At 41.8% G+C, this 23,424-nt stretch overlaps 1 protein-coding gene across 6 annotated transcripts in view; it reads left to right on the top strand.

Moving 5' to 3' along the window:
- The window catches only part of GAPVD1 (GTPase activating protein and VPS9 domains 1), a 31,621-nt gene extending 11,932 nt beyond the window's left edge, over window positions 1-19,689 (top strand). For 3 of the 6 annotated variants that reach the window (XM_054174452.1, XM_054174456.1, XM_054174453.1), the window contains 20 exons: window positions 835-995; window positions 1,908-2,037; window positions 3,010-3,135; window positions 3,968-4,141; window positions 4,454-4,594; window positions 5,184-5,318; window positions 5,830-5,949; window positions 6,404-6,481; window positions 6,597-6,967; window positions 7,468-7,555; window positions 8,564-8,644; window positions 9,252-9,374; window positions 9,841-9,970; window positions 10,377-10,486; window positions 11,137-11,296; window positions 11,771-11,958; window positions 13,312-13,525; window positions 13,996-14,068; window positions 14,922-15,119; window positions 15,796-19,689. In XM_054174452.1, coding sequence (XP_054030427.1) covers window positions 835-995; window positions 1,908-2,037; window positions 3,010-3,135; window positions 3,968-4,141; window positions 4,454-4,594; window positions 5,184-5,318; window positions 5,830-5,949; window positions 6,404-6,481; window positions 6,597-6,967; window positions 7,468-7,555; window positions 8,564-8,644; window positions 9,252-9,374; window positions 9,841-9,970; window positions 10,377-10,486; window positions 11,137-11,296; window positions 11,771-11,958; window positions 13,312-13,525; window positions 13,996-14,068; window positions 14,922-15,119; window positions 15,796-15,936 — 2,942 coding nt within the window. In that variant the 3' untranslated portion in view covers window positions 15,937-19,689. The remainder of the gene's footprint in view (window positions 1-834; window positions 996-1,907; window positions 2,038-3,009; window positions 3,136-3,967; window positions 4,142-4,453; window positions 4,595-5,183; window positions 5,319-5,829; window positions 5,950-6,403; window positions 6,482-6,596; window positions 6,968-7,467; window positions 7,556-8,563; window positions 8,645-9,251; window positions 9,375-9,840; window positions 9,971-10,376; window positions 10,487-11,136; window positions 11,297-11,770; window positions 11,959-13,311; window positions 13,526-13,995; window positions 14,069-14,921; window positions 15,120-15,795) is intronic. The other 3 variants (XM_054174454.1, XM_054174457.1, XM_054174455.1) reach the window with 2 other exon arrangements.
- The last annotated feature ends 3,735 nt before the right edge of the window (window positions 19,690-23,424 follow it).

The following is a 23,424-nucleotide window of genomic DNA, read 5'->3' on the forward strand; positions in this document are numbered from 1 at the left end:
CAGAATTTAGCAGTGTCTTCTGCACACTCCTTGTTTTCCCTGGGTCAAATAAAGAAAGGACTGGCGTCATGCTGCCATACTTAGACACCCTGATTCTGTGTGGGTGTTTTTTCTTCCACGGTGCCAAACATGGGAATATGAGGCTGCTTGAAAAATAGTGACATAAGAGTTACAAAATAATCCAGGTAAACCACTTGATGTTGAAATAAGTGTCTGGGTTTGAGACATCTGTTAGAATAAGATTTCCCTGCTATTTAGGAGGGAAAACTTATAAATTAATTAAATAGTTACAAACTGCAGGAACCTAATGTCTAGATGTAGATTAGATGATAGGAAGAAGTTCTTCACCATAAGGGTGGTGAGACACTGGAACAGGTTGCCCAGGGAGGTGGTGGAAGCCTCATCCCTGGAAGTTTTTACAGCCAGGCTGCATGTGACTCTGGGCAGCCTGATCTAGTGGGAAGTAGATGATGCTTGAGGTGCCTTCCAATCCTGACGATTCTATGAACCTAGACCACCTTTGGTTGATGACAATCTTCATTTTCTCAATTAATTTATTAAGGGTCTTTCTGTGATTAGAATACACTGAACTTGTGTAGGAAAAAAGCACATGATGCACCTTGTTCCTCTAAACTTTTACATTGAAACTTTGCTTTTTCACCATTCAACGCTCAAATTTCAACCCTAGTTCCATCTCTCAAAGTCTTACCATGACCTATCATCTTGTATCTTTGTTTAGTATTAATTAATTCTGTATTTCCATTGTATTGTCTTTTTTTCCTCCTTAAACAAGGAAGAGCTTTCTAATGTTGGTATTTCAAAATATTTTCTTAGCAACTCGTAGCAGAAGTAGATCAAACATTCTAATGGATCAGCATGGAGATCATGAAGGATCCTCCCAGGAGACTATCCCAGAAGTTCAGCCAGAAGAAGTGCTGGTGATTTCTTTGGGGACAGGTCCACAGATTACTCCAGGAATGATGTCAGAAAATGAGGTACTTGAAAACTTTCATGTCTCAGATATTTTGAAAGGTAGAGCCTCTGTGTCTTTGAATAGCAGAACAATGAAGTTGTGACACTAAGTCCGGGTAATAAATCCAGAGTGGGAATTAAAATCTTTTCTTCATTTTACTGAACTTGGGGTTTGTAGCTTTCAAATTGCTTTTTGTTTGATTTTTTGTTTTCCTCTTCAATGTATCTGCAAGGAAAAAAAAGCAATGTATTAACACAGGAAAAAAGAACCTGCCAGAATTCGGAAGAGACTTTGTCATCCAGTATAGCATGCTTTAGAGCCATCATGGGCCTGAAGCAGCTGATTCAGTTCTCTCTCTGCATGCTCTGTCCTTTGGATCAAGTGGCACAGGTGAATGACAGAACGGGAACACTAATCCCGACGTTTTTGGCAGCTCAGACTTGAAAGGCAGAGGCCCAGCCTCTTGTGAGGGCGGAGCTGTGCTCATGTTGCCCTGAATGTCTTCAGACTGCTTGCTCAGGGTGAGGCTGGTTTTACAGCCTTCTCTTTCACCAGCTGTAGCACAGCTTCTGCTTTCATCTTTGCTGCCTTGCCTGCTAGTTTGGATTATGTCCTTCTGCAGCCTCCTAACGATCAGTTTCCAAGTTATGTTAGTCTGCTGAGGTGATGAGGAAGCTGGTGGCTTATTTATTATCAGGACTTGCCTTATGTTCACATCTTGGTTACCTTATGTCCTCTCCAGGCTCTGACTTTGGAGATAACTGTTTGGGGTTTTTGTTTTTCAAGTAGAATGTTAGAAATTTGATTGACATTAACACCTAGCAGGGAAAAAAAATGCAAAAAATGTGTGCAATGTTTTGCTTGCTCTTTAATTATATATATTTTAAAGATAGACTATTTTAAGGACATTTTGTTTCTTTCCCCCACTCTCCAGGTTTTAAATATGCAGCTTACAGATGGCGGACAAGGAGATGTCCCTGTCGATGAAAACAAACTCCATGGTAAACCTGATAAAACCTTGCGCTTTTCCCTCTGCAGTGATAATCTGGAAGGAATATCTGAAGGTGAAGGGCTACTTAAGTCTTGAAGTTTTTTCCTTCCCTCCCCCCTCCACCCCCAAAATCTGAAAGGCATTTCTGTTAAACATGGCATGTCATCTTCACCATTTTGAGGACTCTGCTATTTTACCCTGAAAGCCATTCAAAGAAAAAAGTTTGGAGCTAAGTTTTGACCTGAAAGGCATAACTGAATGTGAGAATTAGGAAGAAAAAACACCCTAAGTGTATTTAGAAAATGAAAGCAGAGTGATTTTAAAAAATTATTATTATTATTTTTTCTTCTTGAAACTTAATTGCAGTACTAATTATTAAGATAATCTAACTTAGCTCTAAACTTAGAATTCTCAGAATAACTTTTCATCATGTTTTGATGAGCTGTTACACAGATCAGAATAGTTTCTGGATTCCAGGCAACTCTTTTATAGGAGTCTTAGCCACAGCAAAGCACAGGTTTATTCGTGGTGTTGAAGAGGTTTGTACAGATCACTCAGCATGTGTTATTTTTGTATAACTTACATCATGTAGTTTTTGCTCTCCTCAGGAAAACAAATTCACGTTGAAGTAAACTGATTATTGCCAAAAACCTTAACTACAAACTGGTAGTTACAGGTAAATATGGTAATGTTGAGATTCCAGGCATTTCTGCTAACGTATTTGTAGATTAGTGGAAGATGTCCCTGGCTGTGGCAGGAGGGTTGTAGCTAGATAAGCTTTAAGGTCCCTTTCAATCCAAACCATTCTATGATTATTGTAATTAGTATGGTACTCTAAATGTGGGAAGTACAAATCAGTGTGGATCAAGTATCTGTCGAACAGGTGTCCAGGGTAGAGCAAATATACCATTAGTTCATCAGTTTATTATTTTATATTGGAACTGCTGCTTGATTTCTTCTTTCTAGTTAAGTGTGTTCTGGGTTGTTAATGCTGTATATTTAGGAACTGTTAGTGTTAGATTTATGGTAAAATCTGTTTTCACAGGTCCTTCAAATCGCTCCAACTCTGTGTCATCTTTAGACTTAGAAGGGGAGAGTGTGTCAGAGCTTGGCGCAGGCCCCTCTGGGAGCAACGGTGTTGAAGCTCTGCAGCTGTTAGAGCATGAACAAGGTAGGTGTAAAGTCTCTAGTGCAGGTGCTTGAGATGCTGTAGATGGCAAAGCTGCAGTTCTGTGGAAAACAGTTAGAAATTGAATAGTTCAGGAAATAAAAGCTTTCCTTGTGCAATCCATCTTGCATTTACTTATGGTTTGTTTTGGTTTTCTACAAGTATTTCTCATAATCCATTGTCATGGAAAAATCACATGGACTTCTGAGGGTTAAGTCCTTTATAGGAAGCTGCTTGTAAAGCTTTGCCTGATACAAGTTTTTTCCTATTAGGGAATAGGGTGATCTGGTTTGGAGTACTCCTAAAGCATCTGGAAAGCTTCCTGTTTAATATGTAGTTGTCAAACACTGGAATAGGTTGCACACAGAGGTTGTGGTGTCTCCAGCCTGGGAGGTAATTCAGAGCATGACTGTACATGAGCAGTCTGCTGTAACAACCCTGTTTTGAGCAGAGGGTTTGGACTTGAATAATCTGTGGAGTTTTGTGAGCAAGTTCGTGCAGGAGTTGTTTCAGTTTCTTCATAGTGTGCTAAATTTTACTCATGTTGTCTGTTGATTTGGTTGATAGGTCAGCATGCATAATTTCAGATTTTTTTTCTTGTTATGTCTCAAATGTGATTAAAAACTGTCCTCAGGCAGCATCTCTTGTACAGTATAATTATTAGTGTAGTTTAGTTATTGCTCTTCTAGTTTTTGAGCCTTACTTGAACACTGTCTTACCTAACAGAAACAGAGAGTTGTTTAGTTTGTTTGCTGTCATGTACTCTTAGAGATGTTCAGTCAGAAGTAATGGGAGAAGCCTTTCAAAAAATTGAGACCTTTTTATTTTGACACAGCCACAACTCAGGATAACCTTGATGACAAGCTCCGTAAGTTTGAAATCCGTGACATGATGGGGCTGACAGATGACAGAGATATATCAGAAACCGTGAGCGAAACTTGGAGTACAGATGTCTTAGGAAGTGACTTTGATCCAAATATTGATGAAGATCGTCTGCAAGAAATAGCAGGTAACTAAACAGCAGGTAACTCGGTGGTGCATCTGGTATGTTGAAGTGCTTTGTGCTTGCTCTAAAAAAGGCTGCAGAGCTCTCCCTCTCTTTCTAAATAGATGTGGTTTTATTAATTAAACTTGAGCTTTTCTGTAGGAGGATTTTGTGTGCATGACCTGGATTGTATTCAGTTGCTCACTTCTGCCTTTTCAACATGGTCTTTCGTGATTACTTTAAGGATGCTTAAAATGTGTCCTTACCTTTCTGTCTTGTTGGAGCTGTCTTCAGAAAGCCTATATCTAGCTATACGCTTCGGCTTTACTTTTGCAGGTGCAGCTGCAGAGAACATGCTAGGCAGCTTGCTGTGTTTACCAGGTTCAGGATCCATCTTGCTTGATCCCTGCACAGGTTCAACCATATCAGAGACCACAAGTGAGGCATGGAGTGTGGAAGTATTGCCCAGTGATTCAGGTCAGAATTATTGCACTTTTTGCTAATTTCTTTTGCATGAATCAAACCTCCTCCAGAAACGTAAAATGCAAGACGACAGCTTCCTCCTCTCTCTCTTTGAGAAATTACTGTCCCAGGGTTAAGTTAGTATTTGTGAATAATTCCAGTATTAAAAGGACAAACTGTTCCTAGGCAGAGAGAAATTGGAAAGCATTATGAGAGTCTTAGTGTTACTTAAGAAATTCTTAAGGGTCAGAAAGGAAGAGAAGGGATTGCAAAGCAAACTTCCATTTGCTCTCCTTCCCTGTGATGTTAACTAGGCCTGTCTAGGCCCACAGTTTGCTTTTGTTAGTGAAGATTTGATAGTATATTGTTGTCTTTAGGAAGTGGAATACTTCAGTGAAAACTTCTTGAATGCCTGTGCACATAGAGTATTTCTTTCTGTAGAGTCCTTCCTTCTGTATAGGGAGAAAACTCTGAAGAGGTTAACTTGGTACTTAGTGTCCTAAATCAACACGTAACCCCATTCCCTGTGTGTGTTACTATTAAGGGAGCATGACATTGAGTAATGATACTTTTTCTCTCTACTCTCCACTGTCTTCTTTTGTAGAGGCCCCAGACTTAAAACAGGAGGAAAGACTACAAGAACTGGAAAGCTGTTCGGGGTTGGGTAGCACATCTGATGACACGGATGTGAGGGAGGTCAGTTCTCGACCCAGCACACCTGGCCTCAGCGTTGTATCAGGTGTGTTGACGCTCACAACACTCTGCTCTGAGAGCATGATGAGCATCCACTTTATTGCACTTGCTTTGGTTGTACATCATTTCACTCTTAAAATAGCATATTTTACTCATGCTGGAATTTTCAAAGCAGTAGTTCTTTGTTCATTTTACAGGAGAAATACAGAAGGCAGCAGAGCCTCTGTGCTACAGTAGCGATAGTTAGCAATGGAGTTGCCAGTATTTGGTTTTATTATCACAAGGGTTTTTTATTGGAGTAAATCAGTATTTATCTACTTCAGTTCTTCAGTTTCTGCAAAGCATTTAACAGAATGAAGTGTCTTCTAAGGCCCATTATCAAAGTATATTCATGGCTATGTTAAAAGACGTAACGCAGAAATGAAACATTATTTTGAAAGTAGAGAAACTGATAATGTCTCTCAGTGCTACTGTGAGGACTTACTCACCAAACATTTCAGGAATTTCAGGATTTTGCTTCCTTGGAAGACTGTAACATGGCTTCTTTTGTATGTAAGGTATTAGTGCCACATCTGAAGATATTCCTAATAAGATTGAAGATCTCAGGTCTGAATGTAGCTCTGACTTTGGGGGAAAAGATTCTGTGACAAGTCCTGACATGGATGAAACGGCTCATGGTACGTACGTTACTTACCTGTAAGTGAGAGTTAGAATCTGTGATAACTCGGGTCTCACAAATGACATTACAGACTTTTTAAATTTCAGAGTTTTTCCCAATGTCAAAGTTTTCCTTCTTTTCTTCTTTGCTCAACAAAGATGCTCCAGTACTTTATAGTACTAGAGCTTGAGTACTAGACCTAAGATCACCTTTTCCTGATTTGGTTTGGTTACATTGGCTGTCCTCTTGCGTTTTTTAATTAGCCCACTCCTCAAGACTTTCCCACTTTTGGTGATGTAATTCTTTGATCACCTCAGCATACTGCAGAGACCTTTCCCCATAAGAATAACTTTAAAAAATATTTTGCAATAAAAGTTTTGTAAACTTTTGTTGCTAAGGGTTGTTTTTTAAATGTCCTTTATGTTGTAGGTAGTTCTTGGTGCAGCACTGACTTTTTTTGTTGTGTGTTTCAGGAGCCAGTCAATTGACATCTCCTCCTACTCAGACAGATTCTTTGCTTGCATTATTTGATCCTCTGTCATCAAATGAGGGTGAGCTTTAAAAAAGAAAACCCAGACATTTTCAATGCTTTTATGTTAGTCCCAGCTAATTTGGAAGGATCTTGAAAATAAATGTGTATGGCTTCTTTTATGCTTGTGACTGCAGGTGTATCAGCTGTAGTAAGGCCTAAAGTACACTATGCAAGACCCTCTCATCCACCACCAGATCCACCAATCTTGGAAGGAGCTATGGGAGGTAATGAGGCCAGATTGCCAAACTTTGGGTCTCACACTCTAATTCCAACTGATTTAGAGGCATTCAAGCAGAGGCATTCTTACCCAGAGAGGCTAGTCCGCAGTAGGAGTTCAGATATAGTATCGTCAGTTCGGAGACCCATGAGTGATCCTGGGTGGAACAGACGTCCTGGAAATGAGGAGAGGGAGCTCCCTATGCTGACCACCAATACTGGAGCAGCTGTTCTGGCTGCATCTCAATCATCTTCTTCATCTCCCAGTAAAGACTCGTCTAGGGGAGAGGTAAGGCTTCTATTTATTTTTCTGTCATTCCCATAATGCATTTAATGACATCAGGCTGCTATCATATGTGTTTAGTCAAGGAATTTCAATGTACTTATGTTAGCATTTACATGTTGGCCAATAATGTTTTACAAGCTAAAGCTACAGATGTTCAAGAGGGCCTTAAATGAATCTGGCTTCTCGTAAATTTACTGGATGAGCTTTACTTGATTTTATGGAACTGCAGAAACAGATTCACTGGAGAGTTCCAAATGTTGCAGCACCCTGAAAAGTAATTGTCTTTAAAAAAGAAATAACTGAAATCTAAGTTTCTTCATGTCTTTGCTTTTGCATTTATAGGTTGCCCTCTTCAGGAGGGATATTTCTGACTGCTGTGGCTTTCTGTGCTCTGCTGTAGTTCTGTTTTCACAATTGATGTAGCATAACCTGATGTCAAGGGGAAATTTTGTCTTTACACTTGCTGTGGTAGATGCTTAAATGTAGACTCTGCCCTTCTACAGATTGAAGAACGAAAAGACAGTGACGATGAGAAGTCCGACAGAAATAAGCCCTGGTGGAGGAAACGTTTTGTGTCTGCCATGCCCAAAGGTAGGAGCATGTCCATCTGTTTTTGGTGCTTTAGAAAGACTGCACACTACCTTTTATTATACCTTTAGTCACTTTTCTAGAAGGAGTTTACAGCTTCACTTTGCAAAGCTGACCAATGGAATAGCTCTCCTGTTTAATTGTGAGAAATGAAGGATTCTTATTTATTAAATCACAATTGTTGCAGTAAAGAAAGATTCATTGAAATACAATGTAGGCAGCACCTATAAAGAGGTGTGTAAGATGAAAGGAATTTGGTTGGGCATTTTGCTGTCTCAGTTACTCAGGCTAAATGATTTTGGAGCAGTATGGTATTAACTTCTCACTGAAGCCACAATGAACCAGTCTTCATTCTCCACAGATGGTAAAATGCTAGTTGAAGGATATTGGTAACTTGAGGTATCTCTTGTAACATGGCATGAGTGGAAATTGGACTTTGGTTATTTGCAAAGCAAAGCTTGTTCAAGATATTTGGCTTTCATGCTGTGAATAGTGACAACTGGGGATAGAACAATGTGTGCAATGTTAGATGTTCTAGCCTTCTTTTAAAACAGACTTTCAGTTAGAAAAGAAGCAGCATAATCCTTGCAGTCTCTGTGTGACTTTAGATACATTATTTTAATATCACTTTATTTGCTTTTCTGTCTCACAATGTCTGTCTTTGCATCTCCTCCATGAATTTACTAGTGGGATGGAGTTGCCAGAAAATATTCATGTCGTTGTAATCAATATTTGAGTTAGGACAGTTGGCTAAACTGAAGTATAAATAAATATGTAAATTAAGATGGGAAGCTGCTTGGCTCTCTTGGCTAGTAGTTGACTAGTAGCTGGAAGGCGAAACTGTTCTGCCTGGCTCATGGTTAAAGGTAGACCTTACTAGAGGTGACAATACAGTCCTGCTCCAACCCATAGACAGGCTTATGCTTTTACTGAAGTTTATTTGATGACACTTTCTTTAAGGTTCTTCAATCTGGTCATTATCTCAGAATAGTCTTTGCCTTGTGTTTTCAGCTCCTATTCCGTTTAGAAAGAAAGAAAAACAAGAAAAAGACAAAGATGACATGGTGCCTGACAGATATGCAACTCTTCAAGGTATGTGAATAGCATGATCATAGTGATTTTCTCTCATAACATGCCCTCTGCAGTTCCAGACTGCCCACCGTGTATCTGTCTATATGAAGGTACGTGTTACTGCAGTTAATGTTTGCCACTGCCTTTCTGAATGAGAAGGTGGATAAAGACTTCTTGATTTGAAGGCTGTTTTTAAATTGTTATCTTTCTGTCATTATGTACAGTACTGGAATCTTGACTTTTTTGTTCTCATTATAAAGCTCATGTCCTTGTCATAGCTGAGCTGTAAGGACAGCTGCAGACACGTTCCTGTAATAATTGCTTAAGTGCTAAATTAAACACGATTTCAACCTGGGTGTTTAGTTTTCTGCTTGCCTGATCACTTCTAGAATTCTTCAAATATACAAGAACCATTTGTGTATACAGTATAAATATGTTAAGGATCTGGATTTATTTGTTCACTTTCTGCTTTTGTTCCAGACTTTATAAATCTGTTTGAATTGTGGCTGTGTGGAACACAAGGAGCTATTTGTTTGATGTGGCTGAAAACAGAGGTCTAAATTTTTGTATTTGCTTTCAGTTGGCATAACACAAGGTTAACTCCTGTTGGTTTTAATCGTCCTTTCAGATGATCCCAGCCCCAGGCTCAGTGCACAGGCCCAAGCTGCAGAGGACATTCTGGACAAATACAGGAATGCAATTAAGCGAACCAGTCCTAGTGAAGGAGCCATAGTCAACTATGATGGTGCAGGTGAGAACCTGGCTTTTGTAATCGTCACCAACATAGTTTCTCCTCCTTAAAGACACTTCTAGACCAGTGTTAGTACAAACAGCTGAACAATGTGTGCTCTAAACCAGGAAATTGTGTCAATCTCTGGACAGTCTCTCAGAAACTGGGAATTAAATCAGTGTTCCCAAGGACAGCTCTTTCCTACTGCCATTGAGATAATTTGGTTTTGTTAGCACATCTCTCACCAGTTGTTTGGGTTTTTTTTTCCATGGATTCTGAAGAAGTGTATTTCCTTCCAAACTTCTTAGTGACTTGTAGATTGTCTATTTTTAACACGCTTTTTTCACTTATTCAGAACAAGTTGTTTGATTTACTGTCTCCATTCCCCACCCTGACCTTAGAATAACAAGAAGAAAATAGATAGTATTAGTCTGGTTTCTCATTCTGCCTCCTCTCTTCAAGTGTAATGTTTCTTTCATTTCCATAGAAGCTCTGGGGGATGGTGAGAGTATGCATGACTCTCCACGTGAGGAGGCTTTGCAAAACATGTCTGCAGATGATCTCCCAGACTCTGCAAGTCAAGTAGCACAGCCACAAAGTTCTGCTTTCTCCTATAGGTAAATATATTTGAAGGTTTAATCTTAGCCACAAAGTAGAATTAAAAGCTGAAATGGTGTGATTGGTTCTCACAACAATCTTAGTGTGCATCAGTTGTAAACTTAGAAGTACTTTTAGTTTTAAGCATTTCAGGCTGTCATATTTCCAGTGATAAGGGGGAGAGGGTGTTGTAACCTGGGAGAGCAGAGCAGTTCAGTGTTTGGGAAAATTCCTTTGCAACTGGTCTAGGTCCTGTATCAAAAGAGCTGATGTTCTGAAGTCTTGACAACATTGGCATATTAAAATCATGTTAAGTTACTTTTAGGAAGTATTTAAACAAACAAACAACCCTGCCTCACAGTGACGTTTGCTTATTAAAGAAGCAAACCTTGCAGCAACTTTAAGAAAGTATTTTCACTCTTTTAGGGATGCAAAGAAGAAATTGAGATTGGCTCTTTGTTCAGCAGATTCTGTTGCCTTCCCCATGTTGACACATTCAACAAGGAATGGTCTACCAGACCACACAGACCCTGAAGGTAAATGTTCTTTATACAGCTATTTTGTATTGTACATGTCTCTTCTTTTCCCCCATCTAATGGTATGTGTTCTGCACTATTTATGGTAACCTCTGTTTGGCATAGAAACAGAAGGCATAGGCCACTTTTTGCCCCCCAGATTGTTTTATTTCTTACTCCACAAACAAGTCTGCCAACTAAATCTGGTCTAATTGTTGTTTTTTTTTTTTGTAGTGAAGTATCTCAGATACAATGCAGGTAGAGCCTGAAGTTGTAGACTAGACTTTCAAAATACATGTCCTGTTGGGAATTGTTCTACAGCACTGGGAGAGTAACTTGAATGATACGCTGAGTCTTTATGTTGACTTAGTATATATGTCTTGCATTTGCATCCCTCCATTCATTATAGGTTTATTTGTAGACAGGTGAATTTCTCATTTTATCTGGTCCTCTTCATGTTTCAGAATAGTTCTAAATACTAAATAAAACAGTAATTTGAAAACTTAGTCTTTGATGCCTAGAAAATTCAGAAAGAAAAGCAAATTTTCTCAAAAGCACATTTCTTGTTATTTATCTTCTTGCTGTAAGCTCTGTTTCCCATATTCAAAAAGCTTTGTTTTCACCATGTCTGCATTTCCTTACCTTAATAATTTTCCTTTGTTCTTTATTAGATAATGAAATTGTGTGCTTCTTGAAAGTTCAGCTAGCTGAAGCTATTAACCTCCAAGACAAGAACTTGATGGCCCAGCTTCAAGAGACAATGCGCTGTGTAAGCCGCTTTGATAACAGGACCTGTCGAAAGCTGCTGGCATCTATTGCAGAGGACTATAGGTAGTTTGTTCAAGACCTGTTAATGAGTTTCCAAATGTGTATATTTATTCACTGGCAGATCTGGGTAGATCCCTTTTAGTTTAAATTGTGCTTTACCAAATCAGGTTACTACACCTCTGGTTTCCCACAAAGTGATGGAATTGTCTCACCTGTCTGCAAATGGCCTAAAAAAGCTTGGACCTTAAGTCAGTCCAGATAGCCACAAATTGATTTAATCCATGTTTATGACTAATGTTCAGCTCTAACACAAGAGCTGCTGTTTGGAATTTGCTTTAGTTGAGCATTCTGGAGTGCTGCAAGGGCAGTGAATCCAGCCACAGGAATCTGTGTAAGGCAGAGCTTCCGAATTCAGGCCTTATCGTTGTTTTAAAAATAACTAGTTGAAGATTCTTCTTGCATTACAACTTAACAGTTTGTAAAGCTGTTAGCTTCTATCTTTATTAAGAATCTAATGTAGAGCACTCTTTTTTTCAGGAAAAGAGCTCCATATATTGCTTATTTAACTCGATGTCGCCAAGGCCTGCAAACAACACAGGCTCACTTGGAAAGGCTGTTGCAAAGAGTTCTGCGAGATAAAGAAGTGGCCAACAGATACTTCACTACAGTGTGTGTGAGGTTACTGCTAGAGAGCAAAGAAAAGAAAATAAGGGAGTTTATTCAAGGTAAGATTAATGCAGACTGGAATGTTTGTATTTTATATTTAGGTTCTGGCTCAGGTTAATGTTTTAAAATACAGTGTCTGATCTGAGGAGAAGATTCCTAAAGCAGTTTAAATTTCAGGTGGTGAATTAATGACTCAAATAGACAGATTACTGTGATTTGACAGTGTGTTGTGTCAGCTGGGCCATGGTAATTGTCTGCAGTTTTCATGGGCTAAGAGAACAAAGGTAATTTGGCACCACCTGGTCTAAAAAGTTATTCTTGGCCATATTATATAGCATCTGCCCCAGGAAGGAAGCATGAATACTATTAATTATTTTAGATCTACTTATAAATTAAATTGCAGCATTCAATCCTCAGTCCAGAATCTGTGGCTGCACCGTGAAGGACATGGAAAATAATAGTAGTATGAATGAAATGAATCAAAGATTCAAAACCATCATAGTGTAAGGGATAGCAGCACCAGAAGACAACTCTCTCAAAAGAGAGTCACTTAAACCCAAACTGTTTATGCATGTAGCTGCCTTAACAAAGTATGTAAGAAATTTGGAGTCAGTTCTTGCTCCTGGAGCATATACTGTGGCACATTATGTGTGCCTGGATAGGCTGGAATGAATGTGAGAATTTATATATAGTGAGATTAAAGATCTGATAATAAGATTCAGTGACCCAGGAAGGAGTTAAAGCCCTTTTATTGAACAGAAAGGCAGCAGCTATTTCTGGATGATCTAAAAGAGAAATTGGCAACTGTGGCATTGAGGCTGCTGACAGATGTGAGTGGCAGTTGTCTTCTGGTGTGGAGTGCTATAAATATGAAGCAAGTGAATGGCCAATGATTTGGTCATGCTGCATTAACTTGGCTGCATCACTCATTCTGTGTTTTGTAGATAAATACGAATGTTGCAACTATGCATACTCAATAAAGGTAGGGGTAGGAAATGGCACACGTGTTTTCTTGATACCTTCCCCTGCTCCCTCCTTTTTGCCATCTGACAACTTTGCATGTGCTGGTTCCTGCCAGCAACTTCTGGTGATTGTTCTGAGTGTTATCTCTGTGGGTGGCTGAAGGAAGGCATGAGAACTGGTGCTGCAGAGGGAGTGATTAACGCAGTATCAAGTAGTATTTTGTCCATATGCTTTGCTAATTGTGTTCTATATGCTTTTCCTTTAAGTCTTCCATTTATTTCATGTGTTCCTGCTTGTGTTTCCCTTACAGGGGTGTGGGTAAACCAGAGCCTCAGTGGTGCCTGGCAGGAAGTCTGAAGTAGATTCTGGGCTCTTCTTTCCAGAAAAGCCTACTGGAAAGAATGTTTTTCACTTAACCAAATATTCTTGTTCTTTTTACTTTCTATCAGACTTCCAGAAACTCACAGCAGCAGATGATAAAACAGCGCAAGTTGAGGATTTTCTTCAGTTCTTATATGGGGCTATGGCTCAGGATGCCATATGGCAGAACGCCAGTGAAGAACAGCTCCAGGACGCACAGTTAGCGATAGAGCGCAGTGTGATGAATCGGATCTTCAAACTTGCGTTCTACCCTAACCAGGATGGGGACATTCTGCGTGACCAGTAAGTTAATGGCATTGCAAGTACCTGGTTTCGCTTTTGCAGTGGGTGCAGATGGAAGCTTTGCAGCCTTCATGTGACAGACTTGATTAAGTCAGCCATGCCAGACTCTTGTTTCCTTTGAGAATGTTTTGTGAGAGAACAAGAAAATGCTTTAGCTTCGTGTGCAGAAGTTTATATTTACAACCAACAGATAGAACAGAAACAAATTTTAAACGTAACAACTTGAGACGCAGACTTTCAGATCTGAAGTGTGTATGCTGACAGAATGACCTAATCTGCTTCAGGACTACTTCCATTTCCTGTTTTGGGTACAGTATGTTCCATGCATTTCAAGTTTTTTGCTTTGGAACATGATGCTATGCATTCCTATAGATCTGTCTCGTAGTATCAAACTTCAAACTAGTGGGAAGCCCTGAGGGACTACTGCCTGGCTGCTGCTTGCTTTTCACTCTTGATTTTTCTGTTTTCAGGGTCCTTCATGAGCACATACATAGGTTATCTAAAGTAGTGACTGCAAACCACAAAGCACTTCAGATACCTGAGGTAACAACTTCTCCTTTCCTTGACTCATTGTTGGGGTGCTTGGTTTTGATTGTGTTTGGGATGGGGAGAGGGTTGCTTTGTTTGACGTTGGGAAGTGTTGCTTTTCTATCTGTGACAGCTGATATACCGTGCAGGAAAAACGTGCTGTACCCATGCCTTGGTGTCATCCACTGACTGATCCTTCCAAATCAATTTCTTTCTGATTTTGCTACCTCTGTGCTGACACTAAGACTTAAGAACTAATATTATTCTGTGCTAAGATGCAGTAACTTTCTGATAATTTGCTTCAAAAGGCAAGATTTGAATCCTTTATACTTCTAATGTGATATATATGACATAGCTGTGGTTACAGCTGTCAAGTTAGCTTCCTGAGCTAGGCAGAATTAATGGAACCTTGTACATTTGTGAACTTGCCCAGTGCTTTCACTTTTCTCATGGTTAATAGGATAACTTTAAAGCAGGTTGGTAGATTTAAGGAGCCTGTCAGAGGCTGGATGTTTTGCAGCTTTTCTAGTCCTCAGTTCTGTACTTGAAGTGTCTGACTCAAAATGGTGAGTTCCTAAAGCTGCTGCTGAGGAAGACAGACCTGCAGCTCTGCCTTAATTTGAAACAGTGTACTAGAGAATTCAGGAGGCAGCTCAGGCTAATCGTGTTAGCTGCATGCAGAGTGCTGGCTCCTTGTGGTTTTTGTTTTTATGACACAGTGGGGAAGCCACCTTCATTGTGAGTGTAACATAACCGTCTTGAGTTAAAGCTTTCCATCTCTCCAAAGCCTTACTCCTGCCTGCAAGTCTCTGGTATTTCAGTAGCTTGGACAAACAGGAACTGGCAGCATGTTGGTTTTTTTAACTAGGTATATCTCCGGGAGGCACCGTGGCCATCTGCGCAGTCTGAAATCCGCACAATAAGCGCTTACAAAACCCCCCGAGACAAAGTTCAGTGTATCCTGCGAATGTGTTCAACCATCATGAACCTGCTTAGTCTGGCAAATGAAGATTCGGTACCTGGGGCAGATGATTTTGTTCCTGTTCTGGTCTTTGTCCTCATAAAGGTGAGTTCTCTTTCAAAGATCACAAACCCCAGCTGATTCTTGCAACAAACATGTAAGTTTTAGGAAGGAAAATAATGTGTTAGGGTAACTGGGAGCATGTAGACTCAAAACCAGATCTAATTCAGCAGGTTTAAATAGAAACATCTGAAATGTGGTTATGGGGTTTGTATCCAAGCAAACTTTGCATTTGGAACCATGGAAACTGGTGTGCAAACACTGTGTGGAGTGGGGGTTTTTGAGGTATGTGCACCAGCATCTACCATCTCTGTCTGCTTAATGCTGTCCTCTGTCAGGGCCAAGATCCACACTTAGCACTGACTTGTCATGTGTTGCTGAATTTTTTTGATGTGTGGAGAATGGGCTATCGTGTCTCGGGTGCAAAAGGCCAGACTTTTCCACCAGTAGAAAACCATGATGGCTTTTGTAGATTCTGCCAGTGTTAGCCTGCTAGTCATCTTTCCTTTCCAAAAATTGTTCCTTTCATGAAGTCTGATGCCTTCTGAGTGTGTGAAATGGGAGTGGTCTGGCTAAACAGTCCCTACCCTACAGACCCATCACATTTTATGAGTGTGTGAGGATCGGTGCACAAACAGAACTGTATTTCTATTCTGTACCTGTAATGTTTTGTGTCCAGCTTTGCAAACAAGCCATGAGTATCTCTTTCTTTAACCCTCAGGCAAATCCACCTTGCTTGCTGTCCACTGTTCAGTACATCAGTAGTTTCTATGCCAACTGTTTGTCTGGAGAAGAGTCGTACTGGTGGATGCAGTTCACAGCAGCAGTCGAGTTCATCAAAACTATCGACGACCGCAAGTAACACACAGCACGTGTATGGGCAGAGGAAGAGTGTCTAAGAATGTACAACAGCTGCAAAAGCTGAAGAAGAGACTTTCCATGTATAATACTGTACAGAATTGAGGCATTTTAAAACACACCTTTACTAATCAAATTAATTTAACAGATTTTTTTTTTTCCTCTTCTCTTTTGGTTGCATTTTTCTCCCCTGTAGATACTGGCACTGCGAAAGGGACCACAGTTTTCAGGTATTTTGGAATCTCAAAACACGCAGAAAATTCTTCATACTTTCCCCCCCACTCCTCTTCCTAAACTCTTACTCACTTGAATAGCTCACTTTGTTTAATTTCTAACAGAAAACTGAGACAAGAAGAATCAGGGCAACCACTTAGTACACTTTCTAGCTTAATACACCTTTTATTAATAAAACACCAGCCACACTGAAAGTTTATAGTAGCTGACATTAGTTCTCAGTTGTATTTCACCTAAATTTAAAATCCAAGAGGACAGTGTAAATATTCTATAACTATATTTAATGCATTGCAATTATCTTTGGACTCATTATCCTTTGAATAAACAAGCAAAAGCCTCTCTGACCTCTAACAGGTTGTGACATACTGTGTTTTGGTAATGAAAGGACTTCCTTGAAAGGCTAAGATTTAAAAAGGGCAAACTGAACTATTTATTAAAATGTAATTAAGATGACTGAAGTTTCTAAAACTGGAATTTATAATAGCAGGGCTTGTTAGATAGCTAAACACTTTTTGGCTGGGGCATTAGGGTGTTTGGGGGATTTGGATATATAGAGGAGAGGGACTGTAAGTTACAATAGATAAGTCTAATATAAAAAAAAAAAGGAGAAATAAAATACCTTACTGTAATATTTTTTCTGATATATTGTGTATACTGTACAAACCCCAAACAGAGATCCTTAACAGAACCTTGGACTGTAATATATATTTTGATTAGTGACATTAAATACATATGCCAGGGGTTTCAGTGAATGTTTTTACTAAATGTTCTCTGTGTTGTCTGCTATGCAGCAGTGCAAGTTTTACTGTTCATATAAAATATTTTAAACTATAACACTGTTCTTTATGAAACATATCATAACATCAGTTCAGGGTGTTTTATAGATTTCTCACCCCACCTTCCCCTTAAACCGGTAATTACCAATTTAAAAGGAGTTTTTATGCACAACCCCCACATGGATTTTTCGTGAATGAGATGGTCTGAGCGATGGCCAGTGGTTGCTACCTGTACACAAGGACTCACTGTTCTTTTTTTAGCTACAGTTACAGTGAAAAAGGACAGTGAGCATTGAACTTTTTCATGTCAGTATTATTTCTTGCTCTTCCCAGAGAGTTCATTGCACTTCTGACAGAGGGATGTGTTAAGACTTGGTGTCTGTGAGTGGTGAAGGAAAGAAAATATTTCTATTGTTCTTTTTAAAGTAAGATTATTTTTTTTGGGTGGGTTTGTTTGGGTTTTTTTCTGGTTTAGTTTGCTTTGTTTTGTTTCCTTTTATTTTCTTTTTTATGATGAAAACCCATAAGTAACTAATACTTGGGAAAACTGGAATTGAAATTAGAGCAATTTCTGTCAAGTATCAAGTGCTTGATTTGGCTGTGCTACTTGTCAAGGCATAATTAAAAGAAGCTCACTTTCTGGGACTCTAAAACATAATTCAGTATAGTATTTTGCCAAACTAATCACAGGTGAGAGGGTGAGGTGGTAACTTTTTTCTTTTGTCTTTAGTCTTTCTCCTCTATTAGAGACTTTATTGTGTGGAGGAGCAATACTCAGTCAAAACAAAACTCTTCTGATCTGCCTTACTGTGGTAACTCGGTCTGTGTAACATTGCAATATTCCAGTTATTTAGCCTTGATGGGTATTTGGTGCTGAACACCTAACTTTGTATTGGAAGCACAGCCCTGACCAATAACACTCAGCAGTGAAGCACAAATATGCCCTTGAGGAGATGGCCAGATCATATCTAAAAGCAATATAAAATTATATATATTGAAGTGTCCTGTAACACTAAATTATTACTTGAATGTCTGAGATGTTAAGGCTGATGTATGAAAGTTCTTTCAGTCCTCAGTCTGGGTTTTGGTCGAGGAGAGCATTGTGCAACAATCTTAGTGAAGGCACAAAGACACTCGAGCTGCACCCCCATCTCTGTTTGCAGACTTGGCAGGCAGGATTTGATCAGCACCATCAGGTCCTTCAGCTTTGCTCTCCTTTACAGAAGCAGCAAGAACCATTTCCTTCACAGGTTTTATCACTTTTTTTTTTTTTTGCTACATAGAAGAATACTTAAAAGACCTGGAGTCTTTTTTTTTTTTTTAATTACTATTTAGTTATTTTAAAAGCAGTAAGCGTTGCAATGAGCCCCAGATGAGCTGAGAGTCTTCAAAGCAAGATGGTCCTTTTTTTTTTCCTTCAACCTACTCTGAAAGTCCTTCATATAGTCTTGGTAGGTGTAGTTAGTAAATTAGATTTCCAAAGAATTAAAAAGCTTCCTGTATTGTCCTCTTACTAGTTTCTCCTGGTGTCCAGTAACGTTTTGTTTTAAAATGATGAATTTCATGTGTAGGAAGTGATGTTGTTAGGTTTCGGTGTGCAACAGTAAAGGTGAAAAGACAGTGCATAAAGGACCAAAAGTAACAGAACTGCTGCCAAAAGGTGCCAGCCACCATGTACCTGTTGCTGTGAACTTGGTGCTTTCTGTTAATTAAATTACTTCAGCCACTGAAGGATGAATGGAACATTTTGAGGAAAGGGGAGGGGGAGAGGTCATGGGTAGCAGATTGCAGTCGTGGACTTCAGGCTCAGTTGTTGACTTCAGCGCTGGCTGTTGGCATGTCTGGAGGAGCTGCCACATTAAACGATGGTGTGGCTGTGCCTGTTGATATTACAGAGGTGGTGTTTGCCTTTTTTGGAAAGAGGAGTGAAAGGAAAGGACTGGGGGTTTTTACCCCTAGCAAGATTCCTTTTTTGCTTCTAACCCTAAATGAGAGTTCTCTTTGAAGCTTTTTCAAATCTCCTTTAAAGAGAGTTGGAATGTGTATGGCCTATCAAGTATTTGAGTTTAAAAGTTTTTGTTTTGAAAACCTTCTACTACCAAATGCTGAATGTAACTGCCATAAATTTCAGGAAAAAAAGCCACGAATATGATCCTGTTGCTGTAGGTGAGTTTCTGGTGAGAGCAGTGTTGGTTCCTACCACTTGGAAACATTAGTGTTGTGTTAAGCCACATTCTCACAGAAGCTGGAGAACTTGCTGCTGTTAGCACTGAGTGGTGTGAGGGGAAGGGGCAGGGCAGGAGCGGCAGGAGCCCAGCCTGTTGGGCAGCAGTGCTCCAGGAGAGTGGGACGTGTGAGTGTGGCTAGAGTGTAACTTGTGTGGCCGAGCTGCCATGCAGACTGTGCAGCCCTCGACCAGCAGCATGATGGGAGAGCTGGAGCAGCAGGAAAGCAGTGAATAAGGAGGGGAAAGAGTGCTCCTGTTTGGGTAACAGCTGGTGACTTGGTTGAGCCTGTACTACTTGAGAATTAATCTCTGCTGAGTTAGTAGTGTGTGTTCTGTACCTTTTAATTGTGCTTTACCTCTATTTAAAAGCTTTGTACTGCCTCTCCTCTTTGAAACTGGTAAAGCCTTTATAAACCTAAATTAATGAGCTTGCACAATCTTGTATACAGGAACCCCATCTTGTCTCTAACGTGATTATTAATGTATTATTCTGTAAAAACTGATTAAAAGGAGAGCAGTTTAACCGCCTGGGTTTCATGTTTCTGCCTTGTGCTGGAGATGCCATTGCCCCTGTGAGCAACTCACCACTAACTTCACCCAGTTCCCCCATTCGACATCGCCGCTGTGTTGCATCCTCAGTCCTCCTTTCGCACGTGCAGACAGTGACAAAAGAGAAACAAAGTCCAGCTAATGGGAGAGGCTACTCCACTGAGTTAGCTGCTTAACACAGAGCTGCTTAGTTACTCTCCTAGTAGCTCGACAGTAGAATCTCAGCAGCCATGGTGCATCCACCCTGCTCCTGCTGCTTCGCCCAACTGCCCTGAACAGGAAGCGGCGGGAGCAGGGCGGATGCACAACGGCAGTGGTATGGTCCCTGCAGTGTTATTGACCTTGATTCTCTCTCATTTGCATCCAGCATTTTTCATCCTCTGGAATATGGTGTTTGGGGACCTTTCCATCATTAAGTGGATTTACAGCAATTTCCTTATGTGTTTTCTCCAAGGGATTCTGTTATGAGAGGCACATTAAATCTCCATTAATACCTCATTATCCGACTGATAAGATTACCATGATAATGAGGCAGAAATTCTAATTGTTTCACTTCTTATTGTGCCTTTCATTAAATCATATACCTGGAAGTTGCCGTTGGATAGGGGAGCTCCAGTCTGCAGACCTCGGGGAGGTGAACTCATCTATGTGCACCATGGTTCCCATCCCCTGGTGCTAGAGGGATGCAGGGACACACTGGCCTTTCCTCCTGGGTTTCTGCATCTCCTGTTGTGGCATCTCCTCCATGGCCATGATACTGAGAGGACTTCCATGCTCCCAAGGTCTGTGGTAATGTGTTGGGGAGCATGTTTTTTGGGGAGAGCATGTTTCAGGAGGTCCCGTGCTGTGGCTTTATGCAGCCAGTTGCTCCTGAGGGCATTTAAGCACAGGGGTGTGCAGCCTCCTTGCGAGCTGTTACAGCCCATCAGGTCAATGATCCATGAACTGAAAAGTCTCTAAGCAGGAGCAATTATTGTCTATCATGTGTCAAAGGCACCCGTATTGACCCCGATAGATGGAGCCATTATGGCCTGTTGAGTCAACGATCCATGAATAGGGAGTCCCTGGGAGCAGAGGTCTCGACACACCACACCACCACCCTCGCATCAGTCGCTGCAGGGCCAAGGGATGTGCGAAGTGCTGGGACAGAAACATAGTTGGAAAGCAGGAGCAGTGTGGATGCTTCCAGCTGCTATGTCCTGCCCTCATCACCTTGTTGAGCAATGTGGGCAGCCTGGAGCCGGGCCTTTGGGGCACAACAGCCCCATTGGGGCGTGAGGTTCTCCAGGGGTTGATCTACATCCACACCAATCCCCTGACTCCTGTACTTTTGGTCACTTGTTACCAGCACAACCTGAACTCTGGCTCCAGGAGAGATCACACCTTTGTAGTGCCATGGTGATCGCACACTACCAGTTTGCACCCCTGTCTTGTCCTGACTGGGAGCCCATGGCCAGCCACAGGGGCCTTGCTGTGTACCAGGGGTACCAGATCAGATCCACCAACTCCTTATAGGGGGGCTTGAGCTGTCCCTGTGAACAGCTCCATTCCCTGGACATGGCTTATGTCTAGGTAGCAGATCTGGCCCATGGTGGATGGCATCTCTTGCCCCGTGGGTCAGGACATCACCAGGACAACCATGAAAGCCCCTGCTTTTGGCACAGCAGTGACACTGGGCACAAAGCCTAGAGTGCTGTGCTGTCCTGATGGGAGATGGAGCAGGAGGCCTGGCACCTTTCCCCCTGCCTGGGCTCCTCCTATCCATATCTGCAGCAGAAAATACCATTTTCCTGCACAAGTGGACTTCATTAGGCTCCTCCTGTGCTAAAGAGGCAACGTCTCCATAGAAACTGGCACATTTGGAGGGCAGGAGGCGCTGGAGGATGGGAGATAAAGCCTGTGCTGGATCAGGGGCAGACCCCATGCGCCCCCTGGCCCATGGTGCTCCTTGGCTTGGAGCAAAGGTGATGCCACATCAGATCCCATTGGCATCTATGCTGGCACCTCCAGCCCCACTGCCTCTGCTGCTCCACGAGGAGCTTAATACAGCCCTGCCATGGCATTGGCTGTGGTGCTCCTGGGAACAGCCCCTGTTCATGTGATGGCAGGGACATTGCTACGGCGGAGGTGGGTGGCTTTTGGCACCAGCCTGCAGAGCAGGAGCCATCCAGGCAGCCATGGACGTGGGTGCAGGTCAGTTCAGCCACACTGCAGCACCTGGGCTGGGCAGGTGTGTGTCCGACACTGAGTGCCCTGCCCGCTGCTGCCCACCACTACCAGCCCCACTGGCAGTGCAGCCACTTAACCACCTCGCCAGCAGAGTCGTTGGGCTGGGGTTAATCAACATTCATTCATGTTTCCAAGTGTAAATTGAGCATTTGTTTAATTATGTGTAAGTAGCAATACATTCTGGCCATTATCTAAATCACTATTTTATTTCCTGGATGTGGTTTCATAATGCTGGGTTTGTGCTCCAGCCTCTGCATCATTAACAGAGAAGAGTTAATGAATATAAAAGCGTAAAGGCTAATTACACTTTAATTTACAATCATGGTCTCATTTTGGGACCACATGAAGTCTGTTTTGAAAACAATTAAAAAAAAAAAGGCAGCCCAGTGAAGGCCTGGTGAGTAGAAGGTTTTGGCACAAAGTGAATGGTGCCAGTGGCCACCAGGCCCACTGCAATGTGGCTGCTTGGCGCTGGCAGGGTCAGGGCTGCCTGGGGCTCCTGGGAGGCTGGCAGGTCCTTCCCTGTCCCTGCAGCTGCAGTGACCCAGACTGGCAGCGAGACCCTGCTGGGGTGGTGGTGCTGAGGGATGTAAATTGGAGCTCAAGCAGGGAGCACAGTTCACCTGAAGGAGACAGAGATTTATTGGGCTGCAGATGTTGAAAGCAAAATTCAGCAGGACTGCTGAGGTGAGCACTCTGCAATATTTACAATTACTGGGGATCTAATGATGCTTTTCAGGGAGTGGGGCTCAGTGGGAGCAGGTACCAGTGCCTGGTCATTACAGGGGGCCTGTATCTGAAACTGAAGCTTGCAGCAGGACAGCTGATGGGGAGTGGTTTCAGACTCCATTTCTGCTATGCTGTCATAGGAGGATCATTTGATAATCTCTAGTGTTGTGTTTGGTGTCATGGAAATTCCCGGCAGGCTGTGGCATGGCAAAACCCCTGAGATCTGTCCCACATCACCAGCAGCTGCCCATGGCAGAGACCATGGCTTCATCTGAGGACCTCCCTGAGGCTCTGAGGGTTCGTCCTTGCCCAGTGTGCAGCCTCTGTGAGTGTTTGGCACCAGAAGTGTGAGCGATGGCACCTACTGCAGGGCAATGAGCTCGCTGGTGGGGGGGAGGAGATACCAGCCATGCCATCCTCTGCCTGGCAGCCACTGGTGGCTCATCCAGAGCAAAGCAAAGCACCTGCTGAGCTGCTGCTTGGCTTCGACTCCCAGGGCCAGCAGATATGATAACAGCTGGTTCTGCTTTAACTCAAACAGCTCTGGCTGTGAGTTCATCCAGCACAGTCACTTCTGCTGCCCTCTGTAACCACTGCCTGTGCCCTCCTTCACCAGGTTTTGGGGCAAAAAGTCCCCAGCTGGTGCCCTGCTGTGTCACTGGCATAGGCAGATGGTGGGATGGGTGCCAGCACTTTCCTGGCTGCACAGCTGATGGGTCCAGGCCACAGCAGGAGGCATTCTCACTAG

This window comes from Dryobates pubescens, chromosome 29 (genome assembly GCF_014839835.1).
Source record: "Dryobates pubescens isolate bDryPub1 chromosome 29, bDryPub1.pri, whole genome shotgun sequence".
NCBI classification, from domain to species: domain Eukaryota; kingdom Metazoa; phylum Chordata; class Aves; order Piciformes; family Picidae; genus Dryobates; species Dryobates pubescens.